This window comes from Chelmon rostratus, chromosome 6 (assembly GCF_017976325.1).
Source record: "Chelmon rostratus isolate fCheRos1 chromosome 6, fCheRos1.pri, whole genome shotgun sequence".
Lineage (NCBI taxonomy): Eukaryota > Metazoa > Chordata > Actinopteri > Chaetodontiformes > Chaetodontidae > Chelmon > Chelmon rostratus.
Genome location: NC_055663.1, coordinates 25,761,759 through 25,779,984, shown reverse-complemented (window position 1 = coordinate 25,779,984; position 18,226 = coordinate 25,761,759). Strand labels below are relative to the sequence as shown.

Below are 18,226 nucleotides of genomic sequence, written 5' to 3'. Positions count from 1 at the left end.
GTCCACAAATAACCTGCAGCAAGACACAAGCAACCAAAAACACGTCTAACCACCCGAGCGGTGACTTCATTTTCCTGATTTTTCTGTCTTGGTTGTCAAAAAGCAGCATTTCAAAGGGCGCAATGTCGATTCAGAAACAGTACTTACTGCTTTCCTCCAGGTGAGAAACAGTGGGAATGAGTGGTGAGATGTCATATTATAAATCACCAGCCGCACCGGAAATAAGTCCTTTTTTAGGATATTCAGGACAGAGGGGGAGGAAGTGGAAACAGAACTTATCACCTGATAAAAATATTTCACCTTGATGCCACATTGCAAATTCCCGTATGGGAGCCTGTTAAGTTTTGTTTGGTTTGGATCAGATGCTTGACCTCAAATATTCCCCGTCAACAGTTTGTCACATTTTACTGAAACAAGGATTTTAAAATATATTTCAATCATACATCAGTTTAGTTTTGTTTCTGTCGAGTTTGAAGTGTGTTTCATCATGAGCTAGTTTGGCCTCCTCAGGTACAAAGTGGTATTACGAGACAGGACGTGCTGCAGCTAGCCGTTAGCATGCTAACATCAATCTCTGCAACATCTTTGATGTACCTCCAGAACTTCTTCTCATTATGCTGATGATGTTAGTTGATTTTTTGAGTTTTCTGGTCATTACACCTTTAAACCCTGTGGTGAGACGGTGTTCGAGGTTATATCGTACAGCATCAGATGCTCTTAATCTGAACTGAAGCTGGAGTCACTTGCTGGTCGATGTTGCTGCCATTAAAGGTCAGTTCACCTAAAAAAAATAAACCAACCGCTTGCTTCTAGATGTATCTCGCCATGCAGGCAGTTTTGGTTTTATGTGCCAGTGTGGTTTCAGGATATGAAGCTTTGATGCGGTCCTTCTTTAACACTGTCGGACTCTCAATGGACAATTTTGTACGAAAATTGATGCAGCAGAACCACACCTTCGTCCTCCTCGTCAACACCACTCGCAACTTGACAGCTTGCCTGGAGATTCTGACGTGCTATGCTAGCAGCAGCTAACGTGGCGTTGAGCCTGCAGCCGAGACGAGCAGCGGGCTGCAGGGGTCTGAACTCGGCACCCTCGGACGAGTCACATTTTCTTGTGGTCTGGATTCAGGAACATTTGTAACAAACGTGCACAAACGACCAGCAACGCTTCAAAGTTTGAAGGTTTTTATTGTCAACAGCGTCTAACTGAAGAGTGAGAGAACAGCTAGTTTGATGTCTCACCAGGCTGTTGGTTGTCTTCATCACCTGTTGGATAAAAACTCATGTTAAAGGAATGAAAATGATCAGTGGTGGCTGATTTTTTTTCTTATTTTCAGATATTGGTGGAGGATGTTGTGTTTTTACTCCTCAGTGAAGTTGAGCGTCCAAAGTTTATGCTGACATGGTGGGGGAGCGTCTTTCTTTTCTACGCGATTCAGCCCCCCTCTCTAACCCGATATTTTGCATACAGTCCATTTGTAACCGGCACTTTCAAAAATGAGGGAACAAAGTTATATCAATCATAAAATCAATGCTTGTTTATCTGGATAAAGAGACGTTAAACCTGCAGTGCAGAACGTCTGTCGCCCCCTTGTGGCAGTGAGAGTAACTACACCATGCACCACGGACGCCATGCTCCAGGTTGTTGTAGTTTACCCCTCACAGGTTGGGTTGGTTAGTTTTAGGCTTGATGAGTGAGACTGTTTATGGTTAGAGTAAGAACATCTGAGTAAGCCAATCAGAGACAGAGTAGGATGGCTCATGCCTTCGCCATCCAGAAAAAACAAATATATCAGATATCAAAGCCGGCTCCTGAATTAAAAAAACAAACTTTGCTGATTAATGTGAAAAGCATCACTACCAGTGTTCCAGCGTGCGAATGTCAACTCAGACACCAGATTTAAAACCAATCAGAGCTACCTGGCTGTGATTAGTTAAAACAACATTGTGCAAACTGGTTTGGGAAGTGACAAATGTCGACCTGTGGTACTGCATGCCACCTGAGAGGAAGAAATCACAGCGAGACGCCACAACATCACAAACATGTGGGAAGTTTGTCCGTCACTTCATCAAGACGTTGTATCAGGATGAAAGATCGGAGGGCCGGTTGCACCAGGTAACCACCACCACAGTAAAGAGGAATTTACCACAATTTTACTCCCCAAAAATAAAACAAAATGTCAATTTTGGTGTAATTTACAAAATACATTTAGCTGGAGTCACATTATGAACATTGTAAAAATATACTTAAAGTTATAATCAATATTTCTGATAAATGAGATTAAATTTAAAATAAATTTCGGGATTTTTTCAGGTTTTTTGGGGATTTAATAATCGATGAATCTGTTATTTTGATAATGAACATTTTAAAACATTAACTTTTTTATTATATTTATTTACTATTTCTTATATTTACTAAATTCCATTCATTGAGGAAATAATCAAAAGATTTTTTTAAATAGCTGAAGCAATAATCAGATGCAGGCGTAACACTCTGATCACGTCAGAGAGCACAGACCGGCTCGATGTCCTCTCACAGGATCCAGATGTACTGGTCTCTGTCGGAGCGGCACTGCTCGTGGTTGAAGCCGAGGGCGTGGAGCAGCTCGTGCTGGACGGTGTTGTGGTAGAGGCAGCCTGGGAATAACCGATGCGGCCCACGTAGGAGTAACAGCTGCAGGCATGTGGTGACAGAAGAAACAGCAGGACGCGTTCACAGCTCAGTGATTTCTACAACTTTCTTTTCATACACTTTTTCTGTATAATGTGTATACATGTAACAACATAACTGTCCTGGCATGGGATCAATTAAGCTAAATCTCATCTTACAGGTCTCTATTTTTCTAGTTTTAGGGGACTAAAAGGGACTTTTTCAACATGAAGTGTGAGAAACAATAACTTCAAATGATAGTTGGCATGAAAAATAAAGTCAATAAGGAGATACTTGAAGCAAGACTTACAAGTGATGAAGATGAAAGCAGCTTTCATGTGGATGTAAAGTTCTGTGTGTCAACATCAGTTTTACTTTGGTCTGGTTTAAATTTCAATGCATTTTATTCACTTCACTTCACTTTCTGCTCCACCTTCCAGTTCATCTCAAACTCTTGTTGAATGCATGCATTATATAAAATAATGCACAAAGCATCTAGAACAGGGGTCGGCAACCTTTACCACTCAAAGAGCCATTTGGACCCGTTTCCCACAGTAAAGAAAACACTGGGAGCCACAAAACCCTTTTGACGTGTCAAATAAAATAACGCTGCATATAATGTTTTTTTTGCCTTTATACTATGTACAAACAAACGATAATGTGCTGCATTTATGAAATAGCTGAACGACTGCTATTCTGCGTGCAACAACAACATTTTGAAGTCCGACAAAAAGACGTTGGGTATACTTTCAAGTAAAATTCTCAATGTCTATTGGAGTCCTTCTTGGATTTATGAAAAAAACACCAAACTTAAATTCTCCACCGGCAGCAAGGTAAAAATACCGTCCACTCTCTGCGTGCCGTCAGTCTTTTACTGACGCGTGCAGTCAGCTGTCAACCTGAATAATAACTAATAGTATAATATACTATTTCACTGAACAATGAAAAAATATGAATATATGCTCAATAATAGGCAATTAAAATATAAATCAAACGTGGTTAATGTGATTTCTGCTCCTGAACCTCGGCGCAGAGCGTCTGCACATCAGCGCTGTGCGCCGTCACCTGCATCGTATACGCAGGATCGTAAACTGTCATCTGTGAGCGCGATTTGTTTCAAAACGAACGAACTAAAATAAAATACTTTTTAGTTAAATGCTCATTAATTATTTTCGGGAGCCGCATCAGAGGGATGAAAGAGCCACATGCGGCTCCGGAGCCGCGAGTTGCCGACTCCTGATCTAGAATATTTCCATGTTGACATAACGGTGCAGCCATGACAAAGCGTGCTGTGATATGATACTTTGTTTCATGTTAAAGTCCCTTTAAAGGGAAACACAAGAGATAAAGCTGTGATTAATCAAACATTTAATCTGTGATAGCTGATTGATTGCTCTCCATTAGCCTGCATCTCAAACTACACACAGGTTTGAGTTATAAGCTGCACGTGGTTTACCCATTGTTGGAATGGTATTGCACCACAACACCAGCTGTGGGTTCTGTATCTGTCCTGCTATTGCCTGCAAATTGAGTTTCATTGCATGGTTTCTATGTTACTCTCGTCTTTATTTTAGATATGATTTTATATGGCAGCTGTCACGCTGCCTGGGGAGGGATCTCAGGCGGTGTTTTGGCCAGAGAAGATCAATGGTTGGAAAGAGGAGTGAAAGAGAAGCCAATCACAGCAGGTCAACGATGCTGCAAGAGGAGAAATACCTGAAACTCCCCACCGGTCTGTCAGAGCTGAAGAAGCTGCCTGGATGAGAAGTGAAACATCGTCCAGTCGCCTTTGGAAAGCACTTGGAAATATCTCCTAATCTGCAGTTCTCCTCAGCTCTGTTGTGCAGTTCAGCATCTATCAGCTCAGTCAGGTGCCATTAAACCACTGCAGAGGAAGAGGACACAACAAAAGAGCATCAAACGTCTAACGGAGGAATTCAGCCTCAGAGCTCTCATCCTGTTCCAGCAGCTGTTTTCAGCTCTCATAAACCCACTGTGAACTACCTGCCTAGCAACAAGCAGCAGACTGACACACTTTGACACGACAAAGTGAAGAAATCTGGGAGACCTCGCAGCTAAATAAGAGATAGCTTTCTCAGTAGTTGGAGACCAAACCAGAGCTAAAAGGCAACTGAATATTGGATCTACATTCATCAGGTGGACACAAATACGACCCCGAAATTCACTGTTGTGTTTCACAAATGAGCTAAAATGGAAACTGTGACATTTAAAGTGAAATAAAACAGAAGCATATTTACCTTGAGGGCAAAGCGCTGCCAACACATGGGCGCTCATACTCCTCTCCACCTCTGAAATAAGTGTCTGCATCTCGCAAATAGCTGATATTGAAGTTGAATTGTGGGCCAAAGAATTCACCCTCGTCGATGATGTGATTTCTTTTCGTTATTGTTCCAATGTCCAAAAGTGTTGGACACCTGGCTGTAATGTGAGCGGATGCGATGCAATTTCAAGGCACATTAATGAGCTCTCGTTGCAGTCAGTCAATTATATCGAGACACATTCTGCAAATGCATTTGCAAACTCTCATGATTGTTGTAAAATCTTTCTGAAACCATAATTTGCACCATTTTCAGAGATGTCTTCTCAGCACAGGTTGTTTCAAAAACGTCTCCAGTAATTACCAGGTTTCATCTGCATTCAGGACTGTGGGGACTAAATGCTTGATGAGCAGCTGCTGCGCTGCTCCTCCAACAAAGCCGACTCTCAAATCAGCAGCTTGTGATCTTTGTTTCTGAGCAGATGTTACACTCGCATTTCAAAGTGTGTGTGAAGCTTCGGGTACAACGTCTTTACTGATCATCTCTAGAGTAAAGTATTAAAAAGCGGGGAACGTTCTTCTCTGAGTGGAGAGTCAAGTCTTCATGCTGGATGCGATACAGAAACAACGTGACTCGCAGCTTCTCCCATTCGCTCATCCTGCAAACTCCACGATAGAAAAACGAAATGCAGCTTTACACTGACTTCACACAAACTGTACATACTGACAGTCGGACTCCTGGTGGCACCGTTCAGTACTGCATCACCAGGTGTGATAAATACCGCACTGACTTCATTTTTATTCTTTTTTCCCCACCATGATTTTGTTGAATGTGTAAAAATGACGGTGAGCGTAGTCGTGACATTAACAACATTTATTCGGGCATCAATAAGAGCAGCAAGACGGAGACAAAAGTACAATCAGGTGCAGAAAAACTGAGTATTTTCATCATTAAAACATAATACTTAGCTTCAGTAAAGACTTCACTGATAAAAACTCTCGTTAACTTCACTGGCATATTATTAGAGTTTCTGAAGACAAAAACCTGCTGAGTCCAGTTTACTCAGATCCAGGTCTTCTGGGATCTGGATCAGAAGGACAGGTTGATGAGTGGAGCGTTGTTCTCCCTCTTGTCTTCTGGACTCCACTTGATGAGCGGAGAGCTCAGGTCGATCAGCTGCTGAAACGCATCAAACAAACCGGTTCTATTGAAATGTCCCTTCAGATATGCTTTAATAAGAGTGCTCTGCTTTGAGTGTGTGGACATACAGTGCAGGTAACCAGGTGAGGTGTCAGTTACCTGATTGGTGGTGCAAGGCTTGCTGCTGGTCCGGATCAGGTCGGGGGTGTTGGTCAAGTCGATGAGTAGTTTCTCTTGAGGCTGCAGAGTCGGAGCTGGAAGATCCAACAGGAGAACCTGAAGAGAGAACAGAGAGAACATCGGAATGATGAAGATCTGTGAGAGTCCCGAAGGAAGCAGCTGATCAGACGGAGCTGACGAGGGGGAGCAGGAGGAGGACGAGGAAGATGAAGCTCCTTACGACTCTGGCGGCAGAATCAGCTCTGAGCTCGAGATTCAAGACTCGGTTGGAGGTTCATCACCAAACATCTCACACATCAAACTGAACACCTGAAGGTTCACCAGTCGCTCCAACAGGCTCAGACGAGAACAAAGCACACCCTTTATGTCATTTCTGTTTTTGTTTGTTTTTAATCAATCCATGAATGAAATATCTGACAAATCCAGGATGTAAACAGTCCGGGGCCGTGCAAAAAAGTGATGTCATGAAATCTTATAGTTGATGTTTGTGTTTATATATGTGACCTCTGACCTCCTGTGTCTTGTTGTTGGTCTCCTCTGCCGTCTCCAGTTCGATCAGGTTCCTGCCGGGCTCTGATTCGCTCTGACTTGGCGATCCAGGATCCGTGCTCTCTGATTGGTCAGGCTGTGGAGGACTGGAGAGCGGAGAAGCAGGAGGCTCCTCTTCCAGACAGAAGGGCTGGATGTCCGGGGCATCGACAGGCTCCGCCTCCTGTGTGTCTGTGGGGGCGGGGCTACACAAAAACAACACAGCAATAAACAACAAAGTGAGACCTATGCATGTGTTGTCATGGTTACAGGCAGGTGATCTGATGCAGTAGGTCCACACCCATAGAGGTTAGGGCAGCGTTTCTATTGGTTCAACAGCAGTTTAAAGCATTTCACCTGTAGCTTCTCTCTCTCCTGGCTGAGGAGGAAACAGGGGCGGAGTCAGTGTCAGAGGTGGGAGGTGGTCTTGTGGGCCGGAGCTGGTTGGTGGGAGTGGCAACGGGAATGGTGGACATCCTGCGTCTCACTGGGGTGGGGAGGGTGGAGGGACGCCGCGCCTTTACCTGCAACGACCTGCAGCTGCCAGCAGAGGGCGTCAGAGTACCAATAGAGGGCTTCTGAGGAAGACTACAGGAGAAAAAGACTTTACTGATGACATCATTGATCTGGCTGGAAGGTCGGTACAGTTTAATCCCAATAAACCCAACTTCAGATTTAAGATGCGGCACAGAATGACAGGACAGGTACTCTAGGTGTTTTTTACATAGTCTGTTTGTGGGCAAGTTTTATTCAGTTACCAAATAGTAAAAATGAGACTTTTACACTGTGGAGCTTCGTGTCTTAAACAATCTCTCCAGTGTCAGTAAATCTGAGGTGTTTTCATATGCATGAATATGTTAATGTACAGCTGCCTACATATTTACAGTGACGATGGTGGAGTGTGATGATTTACCTGTCCACACAGCCTGCTGACATCAGCCTCTTCGGCTTCAACGTCTTTGAGACATCTGGAGATGAAACACCCAAAGAGACGGACAGTGAGAGACAGACAGACAGACATATCAGAGAATCAAAGACAGAAACTAAAGACTTGCTTTGGTTTGAACGAAAATATCTAAATTAAAACTGATCAGTTCAGTCCTGAAGGTGAAAGCCAGCAGTCACACCACACTGAGGTTCTGTACCCATGACAATAATATACAGCAAGGATTGTTGTGCAGCGCACGATTGGCTGCTGTGGCCCAGTTCATGCTTCAGCAACAGAATTCATATTTTTATGTATGGAGTTCGTTGTGATGTTTTTTTTTGATCGGTTGAAAGAATCCAAACGGTGTCACCTCTGAACATTCACAGAATAACAGTTCTCTCAGTGAACTCCAGAATGAGACAAACTAAAATAAAACTCGTCTGATGGACAGACGTTGACCCGACAGCTCCGTCATCATCAGCGTCCCTTACCATCTCCGAGGGAGAGTCCTCTGACTCCTCCACTGGGTGTCGGAGGGACCAGGGCCTCAGGTTTGGATTTGGTCTTCAATGCGCTCTGCGGCCGGGTTGAGGCAGTGGTGGGGATCATGGCGGACCTCTCCAAAACTCTCTTGGTGGGCGTCTGCTGGAGGGGCGTAGACCTTGTGGTTTTGACACGGTCCACCTCAGGTGGCTTCCTGGCCTTTGCGGACAGTGAGGGGCGGCCGGCGGTGGAGGACGCTGGCTCTGTGTTACTGTAGACGGTTGAGCGGCGTGGCCTGCTGTGATTCGCAGGCTTGCTGATGCTGCTGGGGGCGGGGCCAGTGGAGCCGCTCATACTCCGGTTCAAAGAAGAGTTGAGTTTACCTGAGAGAAGACACAACACCTGTACTGCTACACATTCTTATTGGATGATGAGAGCAGGGGGCAGCAGAGTAGTTAACTTCCTCGTTAGCTCTTAAAAGTTAGATAGTCATTAGCATCTAGCAGTTAGAAGGTGGATATTTAGTTAGCAAACTGGAACTGTAAAGCTTTGTGGTTTGTGGGGATGAAAAACATGTCACCTGTCGGACAACGTTTTTACGAACATGACGGATTTGTTTGCATCATATAGGATGATTGTCCAAGTGTCTGGTAACTGTTAGCAGTTAGCATACCTTTAGCGGGGGACAGAGATAGGCTGGAGTTGAAGCTGGACACTGATGACGAGGATGAGGATGTGTTCTTCCTGTCTGTCACCCTCTTGCTCTGAAGGGGCGGAGCTTTCACACCTGACAGGTTCCTCACAACACTCTGACAGAGGAGAAATGATCAGTTATTTTCACATTGTCAGGCTGCCTATGTTAATATACAATAAACATTACCAATCTGATGAGTTTCATTAAATGTGTTTGGCTGCAGTGACCGAGTCTTAGACCAGATTTCCAGATTAAATCAACCAGGATCAGTGTTGAACAGGTGTGTTACCTTGGTGGGTGGAGCCAGAGTGCGTCTTCCCTGCAGACTAGAGTTAAGGGAAGAGTCGCTGATGTCAGAAGCCACGCTCGCCGAATCAGAGAGCAGATCCTCACACGACTCAGCCTTGCTGGAGGGGCGAGAGGCCGGGCTAGGCCTCCAACCCCCGACGGACTGAAACAAAGAAAAAGAAAGAGCGAACCGACAGGTGACTTCAACAAATCTTTATTTATCTGGGGGTCGGGACCCCTTTAGTGGGTCACCAGCTAACTCTGAGGGGTCATAGATGATCAGAGGGAGAAGAAAAATCTTAACTCAAGAGCCACTTACTGGCTTTTTCGAGCAATTTTGGTCACAACTCGGTCAAAAAAGCAATTTATGACTGTGGGATTCTTCCACCACCTCACACTGTGTTGAACACCATGAACTGAGATTTGAAGATTTCTGGGGAAATTTGCGCCTGTTTCACAGGAGAAGGCAGTGTGTTTTTTCCACCTCAAAGATAGTTACTCTGCTACTACATATACTGAAGATCAGCAACAGGAAATTTAAATAAACACATTTTTCAATTGTGGATTTTTTTGTTCATTTATGATGAGGAGACTGGGAAAAGAGCGGTAGTGATCACTTCAAAATAATAGAAAAACCTCAACTCTGGTTATATTGGATACCAAAGATCAACATGGCTGTGTGAACTATCATTTTATAGATAACAGGTTTGTGAGCTCCTGCTCTGATGTCTTACAAGAGGTCTGCTGTTAAACGCTGACACCAGATGGCGCCATCAACCCGTCATTGTTTCACCTGACAACTGGAAAGTAAAAACCAAACTCCTACTTTGCTCGGTGGTTGCAGTCTGGTGGTTTTCTCCGCTCTGCTCTTGCTTGCTGAGCTGGAAGTCGTCGGGGCAGCCAGTTTGCTCGGCAACACGACGCCCAGTGAGGCTTTACCTCGCAGCCCCGTCCTAAGATGAGGCTTGGCCACGGGGCTGGAGGTGCTGAGTCTGGCAGGGGCAGCTGGGCGCGTGAACGGCTTTGTGCTATTGGAGGCCGGCCTGGTGGATGAAGCTGCCTTGTTTTCTCTGAGCAGGCGGCACTGGACAGCAGGCGGCAGCTGTTTCATGGGACTGTCCTGCACACAGAAGGTCTGACGTTTGATGGGGCTGAGTGCAGTGGTGCTCTGACTGAGCACACCAAGTTTGGTCTCAGCGTCCTGGATGAAATCCTCTGTGTCGGTTATAGGGTCCGTGGCTACGCTGGCGGTCTTTTCATCCTTGTTGTGGCAGCTCATCTCGTTGGTCAGTAGCTGGTTGGCTAGTCTGTGGGCTTCCTGACACACAGCCTCCAGCTGATCTCCGGTCAGCGGACTCCAGCTCACCTGCATGCCACCGCTGCCGTCCTCAAGTCGAGACACCACATCAACAGATATACACCTCTCCTTATGGCTGACTGGACCGATGAACACCTCATCTTCATCTTCGTCACCTTTGGAGCTGCAGAGCAGAAAGAAACTTCACTGACGTCAATGACATCACGGCTGAGAGGAAGACAAACAGCTCATAACAGTGATGTGAGAGCTGAAAGAAAGTGACAGTTTAAGCATTAACAAAATTGAACGAACAAAAATGATTCGAGTAGTCATGAAGTCTTACATTTATTTCTGCCATTTGATGTAGTACCAGTAGTTGACCAGTAGATGTCACCATTTTGGCAGCTCAAAACAAATGCAATGTAATAAAAAACTAGGATTACCACTTCCTGGTTGATTGCCTGCACCAACAACCCAAGTTGCATTTACATCCATGTGTGTCCAAACTCATATAATGTATGTAGGGAAGACTTTGAAAGCCTTAAATAAAAGGTAGCAATATAGTATTTTTTGGTGAAATGGAAGTTCTCACTATATTGACATGTATGATTCCAGTGAATAAAGAAACAGAGAGAAACATGCTGTCTTCACTCTGTTTTCACAGAGGAGCACAGAGGACTAAGCTTCATCACATGGTGCAACAACAATCACCTGAAGTCAAAAATCTGCAGAACCAATGAGCTTGGCAGAGTTAGAAACCGTTTTTTTTTTTAATCTACAGATGGTGTTTTTGTGACAGATGTCCACTGCCTGTTTTTACCTTTTAACCATGGTAACATTTGACAACTGGACATTCAGTTATCGATTTCTGAAGTAGCTCGTTAGTGATGCTTTCATCCGATGGATTACAAACGCTATATGACAGCACACTGACACCTTTTAATAACAAACGTGGTGTTATCAATGTGAATACTGGTGATTCTGGCTCTGGTAAGACTTCCGCAGTACCCGAAACCGAGTTTAACAGAAACTGTGTTTCCTACCTGGCAGGTGACAGAGACACATCGAAGTCAAACTTCTCATCAGGCAGAAAGAGCAAATCTGTACAAGGACACAAACATGGTTCATTAAACAGTTAATACAACACCTGAGCAATGTATATAAATGCTGACTCAGGGTCAGTGAGTGTTAACCTACCGCTGTTAGCTCGACAGTTCATCCTGATGTTGTTTCGTCTCTGAGGGAAACAGATTGATCCGGTTCAGACCTGCAGCGGTACATTCATGGTCTCAAATTAAACTGTAATGACAGTATTTTACACGAACACTCTGACTAACAGCGGACACTGTCAATCGCCACGCAGCATGCTAACTTTATCGTTAGCATGTTAGCCCGTTAGTTCGCAGCTAGCTTAAATCAAACGTTCACTGATATGATCTTTAAACATGCAGTTTGGTTCACTCAGCGGCTCACAGCAGTCGCACAGCGTCGCTATCTAATTTGTGAAAACTACAAACCTCAAGTTCCTCAGAAATATCACAGATCTTCTTTCCTGTCCCGCATTCAAACTGCTACAATAAAACGCAAAAGCACACAAACAATTCAAATCTCCTGCGCTGATGGTCACGTGACGCAAACGCAGTCAACCATTGGCTGAAAGTCTATGATGTATAAGTGAGCAGAATTATGGGGATTGTAGTCTATGAAGTTAAACCGGTTTCCGGCTTTGAATCATTTAAAGTCCGATTAAAATGTTTGAGTCAACTGAAATAATCTATAATGAAGTTAAGAATTAACTTTTACCCTCATAGAGAATAGATAATACATGAATAGTGTAGTGAAGGCTCATGTTAGAATTTAGATTTAAACTTTTGTTTTGTTCAGTAGCCTATATGCCCAATAGTTCAGTTCTCGTATTCAGACAGCTAAGAGGGAGAAAAGAGACTTGAATGTTGCATTTTTAGATCTGGCTAATGTGTTTGGGTCAGTGCCACATAACCTTATTTGGAGTTCCTTTGACTACTTTAAAGTGCCGGAGATAGTTGTTAACTTGGTGAAAGCACATTTCCAAGACATCAGACTGTGTGCAAGTAGCGCAGAGCTCACAACAGGCTGGCAAAGATTGGAGGTTGGTATTATGGCAGGATGTACAGTTTCCCCGCTAGCTTTCACAATGGCTATGGAGGTAATTATTAGGGCTTCCAAGTGGGTCGTAGGTGGGGAGAGACGGCAGAATGGAATGCGTCTTCCACCAATTAGGGCTTATATGGATGATATGACACTGCTAACTTCAACAGTGCCATGTACAAGGAGGTTGTTAGATAAAGTCAATCAGAATCTCAAGTGGGCTAGTATGAAGATTAAGCCTAGTAAGTCAAGGAGTATTTCAATATACAGAGGGAAAGTAAGTGATAGGAAGTTTGCTATAGATGGTGAGGAAATCCCAACAATTAGGGAGAAATCAGTTAAGAGTCTAGGACGGTGGTACAATGTGGACCTGAATGATGTTGAACAGGTTGTGCAATTTAGAAAGGATGTTGCAGAAGGGCTGGAGAGAATAGATAAATCAGGGCTCCCAGGAAAACTGAGGTTGTGGTGCTTGCAGTTTGGCTTGTATCCTAGGTTAATGTGGCCAATGTCAGTATATGAAGTCCCATTATCTGTAGCAGAGAGAATGGAAAGGCTAGTTAGCTCTTATATTAGAAAATGGTTGGGTGCTCCCAGGTGCTTAAGCAATGTAGCTTTGTATGGGAAAGGAATGCTTCAGCTGCCAGTATCCAGTCTAACAGAGGAGTTTAAATGCACTAAGGTTAGGACAGAACTTTTATTATCTGGGAGTAAGGACATGTTAGTTAGCAATGTGGTTCCGAATCCTTCTGGGGGAAGGAAATGGAACCCAAGGGCAGCAGTGCAGGAGGCAGAGGCAGCTCTTAGGCTTGCAGAAATAGTAGGAAATGTTCAATTTGGCCGGGGAGGCTTGGGGCTTGGCCCAGGCAAACCAGTGTGGAATAAAGCAGGTCTAAAGGAGAAAAGAAAGCTTGTAGTGGAACAGGTGCGTAGGCAGGAGGAGTTGTTAAGGGGGGCAAAAGCAGTTGGTCAAGCCAAATAGGGACAATGGTTGAATTGGGAAGGTGTTGAGAAGAGGAAACTTAGTTGGAGGGACCTGTGGAATATGGAGGAAGGACCGTATTAAATTTCTGATAGGGGCGACATACGATGTGTTGCCAACCCCGCAGAACCTAAGTCTCTGGGTACAGGGCTATCAATCGTGCCCACTCTGCTCAGGTACAGCAAGTTTAAAGCACATTTTGTCAGGTTGTAGAATTAGCTTATCACAAGGCCGGGTTGGCAGAGGACATGCATGCCTAACCCGGCAGGAGAAGAGGTTAAAGTCTGAACAAGACACCTCTCCTCTGCTCTGCTTTCCCCGCCCCATCTTCTCGCTCTGCCAATAGGAAGAGAACCAGGAAGAGGAAGTTTAGATAAGGTGGGGGTGTGGCCAGCTAGAGTCTCTCTTTGGGACCATGCGGCCTGTTCAGGTGAGTTTGCGTTGTAAGATACAGAGTTGGCTTGTTTTTTGACCTTTTTGGTTGTTTTCCTGTTTTGTTTGCTTCTTGAAGGAAATGTTAGGGTTTGTTTTCCTGCTTTGTTTGCTTTTTGAAGGAAATGGTAGGGGTTGTTGCTTCTTGAAGGAAATGTTAGAAGAGGCTGTTAAATCTAGTCTGTGGTTTAGGCCTCCACCTTCAGCACCCTCTAAATTTTCCACCCCCTACCCGAACAAGGGTCTGTATCCAATCCCTACTTTCATCTTTTGACTCTACCTCTTTATTTTCTACCCCCTACCCGAACCAGGGTTTGTATTCCCACCCCGCTTTTTTTTTTTTGGTGCAGTTGGTGAGAGGCAGGTGTAGATGATGGTAGTGTGGCAATCGGCAGTTACATGTGGCACCTAGGCCTGTGGTAGCATTGTAGCAGCTAACATTAGCTAAAGCAGTGAGAGTATGATTGTATCTTAGCAGTTAGTATTGGTAGCTAGCAATTAACATTAACAGTATAGGTGAATCTAGCTTTATTATCTTCTTCTGTTCCTCTTAGCAGGTAGCGGTTAGCACGTAACATTAGCTAAATGGTAGCATCGGAACTGTATTGTCTTCTTCTGTTCTTCTTAGCGGTTAGCATTAGCATTAGCAATAGTTAAATGGTAGCATCGGTACTGGCCACTACCTGGAGCATCTCTGGGTCAGTTGAACGTGGCGGTGCTGTTTGGATTGTGTAGGAGCAGTGTGAACTGGCACTAGGGGGGGTGACTCTGGGACGCCGGAGTTCACTGCCTAACCTCGGAGGTGTAGTGGGACTAAGTAGGCGAAACACTGTTGAAGGGAGGTTTCCACCTGATGACCCCCAGAGACGTGTTAGGAATCACTGCTCTTTGGCAGGTATAGAGGCAGATTAGAGCTCCAAGGTTCTTCACTGAGAATGAATCCTCTTTTTGAGCACAAGTATCTTGTGTTTAAATTAACTAAATTCTCGCCCTGACCTTAATGGTAGAATTTATTATTTTTATTCATTTATTTTCATTGATGTGGAATATGCACTATTAATGTGATTCTTATATTCTCCGTTGAGAATTCATTTGTCCTATGTTTCTACAGTATTTGAATGCTGCACGTAGTTTTTTATGTTTATACACCTGTTGCATTGTGGGACAGGTCTCTCGCTCGCTCGCCGGGAATGCATGGACAGAGCCAGAACGTAGACGCGAGTGAGGAAAGTATCAAGTCGTTTCTCGTTAACTGTCCTTATTTTAGTGAGATCAGTGACCGTAGCAGTGCAGTTTGAATCCCTTTCGTTACGTTTAATGAATGGTAGAGTACTTAGTGCGTGTCTGTGAAGAAGACTGAGCGAAGGACTGCTGCTAGCTAACTGAGGGAAGTTAAGGAGGACCGGAGTTTTGCTGCTGGCTGGCGACCGGCGTTGGTCCGTGTCGCCGTTTGCTGTTGGCGAGGACCGGAGGTCTGTTGCTGGCTAACTAGGAGCGTTAGCTGGTATCATCGGCTGCTATCTACTGGGACCAAGGTAACGAGTGACTGTCTGTGTTTTCGGCGGACATCGTCACCGTCATTGAATTCATCGTTTCTTCGAGACATCAGCGCCCCGCCCCCCACTGCTTCGTTTTCACTCACTCGCTGACAGCCAACTACACAGCAGCTGCTCTCATCCTCATCGCCCAATCTGCCTCCGGGACCCCCCCCCCCCCCCCCCAACAAACAACAACACTTTACCGTAAATTCATGGTTACCATGCCCAAGGAATTACCATGATATAGCAGTAATTAGCTGTGGACTTACTGTAAAATAATGTTAAATAAGTACAGTAAATTGCTGTGAAAATATTTACGTTGAATTACTGTAAAAGTAATGCAAGTATTAACCAGTAATTTACTGTAAATTTTACAATTTAATTAACAGCATAATATATTGTAAAATCAATTTCTTAATTGTAATTTTTCTGCACCCTCTCACTTTATGCTCAAAAAAGATGACAAAACAAAATAATGATTTTTTTTTCACTTTTTATTCAAGCTTGGGATAAGTGCAAAGTGCAATATTACATTTAACAGGAAATTTTCCTGGGCAAACATGCTGCCAACATATTCAGAACAAGCATACAAGCACCTTTACAAAATGTATAAAATGTGCAAAAGCAAAAATGTGCAACAGTAAACCACTCACAGGAAATACAGATTTTTTTGGCTCTTACATAAAATCAAAATGGCTGCATGACAAAAGGGACACCCTTTACAAGCGGCTTTAAAAAATTAACGATTTAAAATGTGCAACAGCAAAACTGTACAACAGTATAACCACTAAAATTCAGGCATGTTTTAAAGGAACAGTTCAACATTTTGGCAAACTGGCCCATTGCCATAACCCCTATAGTCATAGTCAGTAGGTCCATTATCTTTGTCAGTACAAGCTATTTTTTTTTAGATAAGGACACTCACAAGTTTTTAAAAAAACAAAACAAAACATTCTACCTTCTACAACCGTATAGATTGCCTGCCACTCGAAATCTTTCAGAGCAGTTCAATCCAGTTTGCGCATTAGAGTGCTTACATGTGCGTTGATCCCTCCACGCTTCCTTTCAAATTTTCAATATTTCAAATGCAAAGGCTGATTTTCTATTTTCTATATCTATATCTATCTATATTTTTCAAATATTGCACCTTATCAAACCAACTATCTAACCTGCTAACGTTACCGCAGCCACAGCCTCAATAATTAGAGATGCACGATAATAACAGGAAATTATGACGTCATTCCGATAAGTCCGATGTCATGACGAAAAATCAAGAATACCCCCTCATGCCAGAAAACAACTAGTTAACTCGGTCATAATGCTATAATTGCTAGTTGCCGACTTGAATTAACATTTGCAGTATTTCTTCACATGTTACACACAAAAAATAGAAACATGAACTTAAATAGGCCGAAAGAACGTCTGGCAAACGAGGGAACGGGGGAATGTACGTTACACCTTGAATGCAGCATGCGGTACAGCATGCTTATGAAAACAGAGTTCAGACTTCTTCAAAGTTTCCAAAGGAGACAGTTCGCTGGTTATTCGTAACAAATGTTCCAAGCGAGTTCCACTAGGAGCGAGAAATGGCACATGTTGGAAAAGAAGCACTTCATTTGTTACTTTGATTACTTGGAGGTAAAAACTGAGCTGTTAGATCAAATGTAAAGAAGTTACAACCACTTCCTGTCAGTTTTCACTTCTGATAAACTGAAAATATTTCATGCTAAACCCTGTTACCGTGGTTACTCAATGTGATCTGTGATGTCACAGTGTTGTCTGTGATGTCACAGTGTGATGTCACAGTGTGATGTCACTGTGATTTCACAGTGTGATGTCAGTGTGTGATGTCAGTGTGATGTCAGTGTGTGATGTCAGTGTGATGTCAGTGTGTGATGTCACAGTGTGATGTCACCGTGTGATGTCAGTATGTGATGTCACCGTGTGATGTCACCGTGTGACGTCACCGTGTGATGTCAGTGTGTGATGTCACAGTGTGATGTCACAGTGTGTGATGTCAGTGTGTGATTCACAGTGTGATGTCACAGCGTGATGTCACAGCGTGATGTCACAGTGTGATGTCACTGTGATTTCACAGTGTGATGTCAGCGTGTGATGTCAGTGTGATGTCAGTGTGTGATGTCACAGTGTGATGTCACCGTGTGATGTCAGTGTGTGATGTCACAGTGTGATGTCACAGTGTGATGTCACAGTGTGATGTCAGTGTGACGTCACCGTGTGATGTCAGTGTGTGATGTGTGATGTGATGTCACAGTGTGATGTCAGCGTGTCATGTCAGTGTGTGGTGTCACCGTGTGATGTCAGTGTGTCATGTCAGTGTGTGATGTCACCGTGTGATGTCAGTTTGTGATGTCACCGTGTGATGTCACCGTGTGATGTCACTGTGATTTCACAGTGTGATGTCAGTGTGTGATGTCAGTGTGTGATGTCAGTGTGTGATGTCACTGTGATGTCAGTGTGTGATGTCAGTGTGTGATGTCACAGTGTGTGATGTCACAGTGTGATGTCAGTGTGACGTCACTGTGTGATTTCAGTGTGTGATGTCACCGTGTGATGTGATGTCACAGTGTGATGTCAGTGTGTGATGTCAGTGTGTGATGTCACCGTGTGATGTCACAGTGTGATGTCACTGTGATGTCAGTGTGTGATGTCACAGTGT

The 18,226-nt window shown here is 43.9% G+C and overlaps 1 protein-coding gene across 2 annotated transcripts; it reads right to left on the bottom strand.

Moving 5' to 3' along the window:
* Positions 1-5,812: 5,812 nt before the first annotated feature.
* gtse1 (G-2 and S-phase expressed 1) lies at positions 5,813-12,085 on the bottom strand. 2 transcript variants are annotated; one of them, XM_041939472.1, is made up of 12 exons: positions 11,985-12,085; positions 11,665-11,734; positions 11,511-11,568; positions 9,997-10,651; positions 9,172-9,333; positions 8,862-8,997; positions 8,197-8,571; positions 7,691-7,745; positions 7,135-7,365; positions 6,761-6,983; positions 6,229-6,345; positions 5,813-6,108 (listed from the first exon to the last, which is right to left on the bottom strand). In XM_041939472.1, exons 2-12 carry the CDS (start codon positions 11,684-11,686, stop codon positions 6,019-6,021), a joined length of 2,124 nt encoding a protein of 707 aa, XP_041795406.1. In that variant the 5' UTR covers positions 11,687-11,734; positions 11,985-12,085; the 3' UTR covers positions 5,813-6,018. The 2 variants fall into 2 exon arrangements, with proteins under 2 accessions (XP_041795406.1, XP_041795407.1); XM_041939473.1 differs by having other exon boundaries at positions 5,813-6,105.
* Positions 12,086-18,226: the final 6,141 nt, after the last annotated feature.

Bases quoted from the DNA above. Each gene is read 5' to 3' on its own strand.
- gtse1 (XM_041939472.1), bottom strand. From the start codon at position 11,686: ATGAACTGTCGAGCTAACAGCG. The intron at 6,346-6,760 runs GTCAGAGGTCAC...TTCTCTCTTCAG, and splicing joins CCAACAACAAGACACAGGAG to GTTCTCCTGTTGGATCTTCC. The intron at 6,109-6,228 runs GTAACTGACACC...GATGCGTTTCAG, and splicing joins AGCCTTGCACCACCAATCAG to CAGCTGATCGACCTGAGCTC.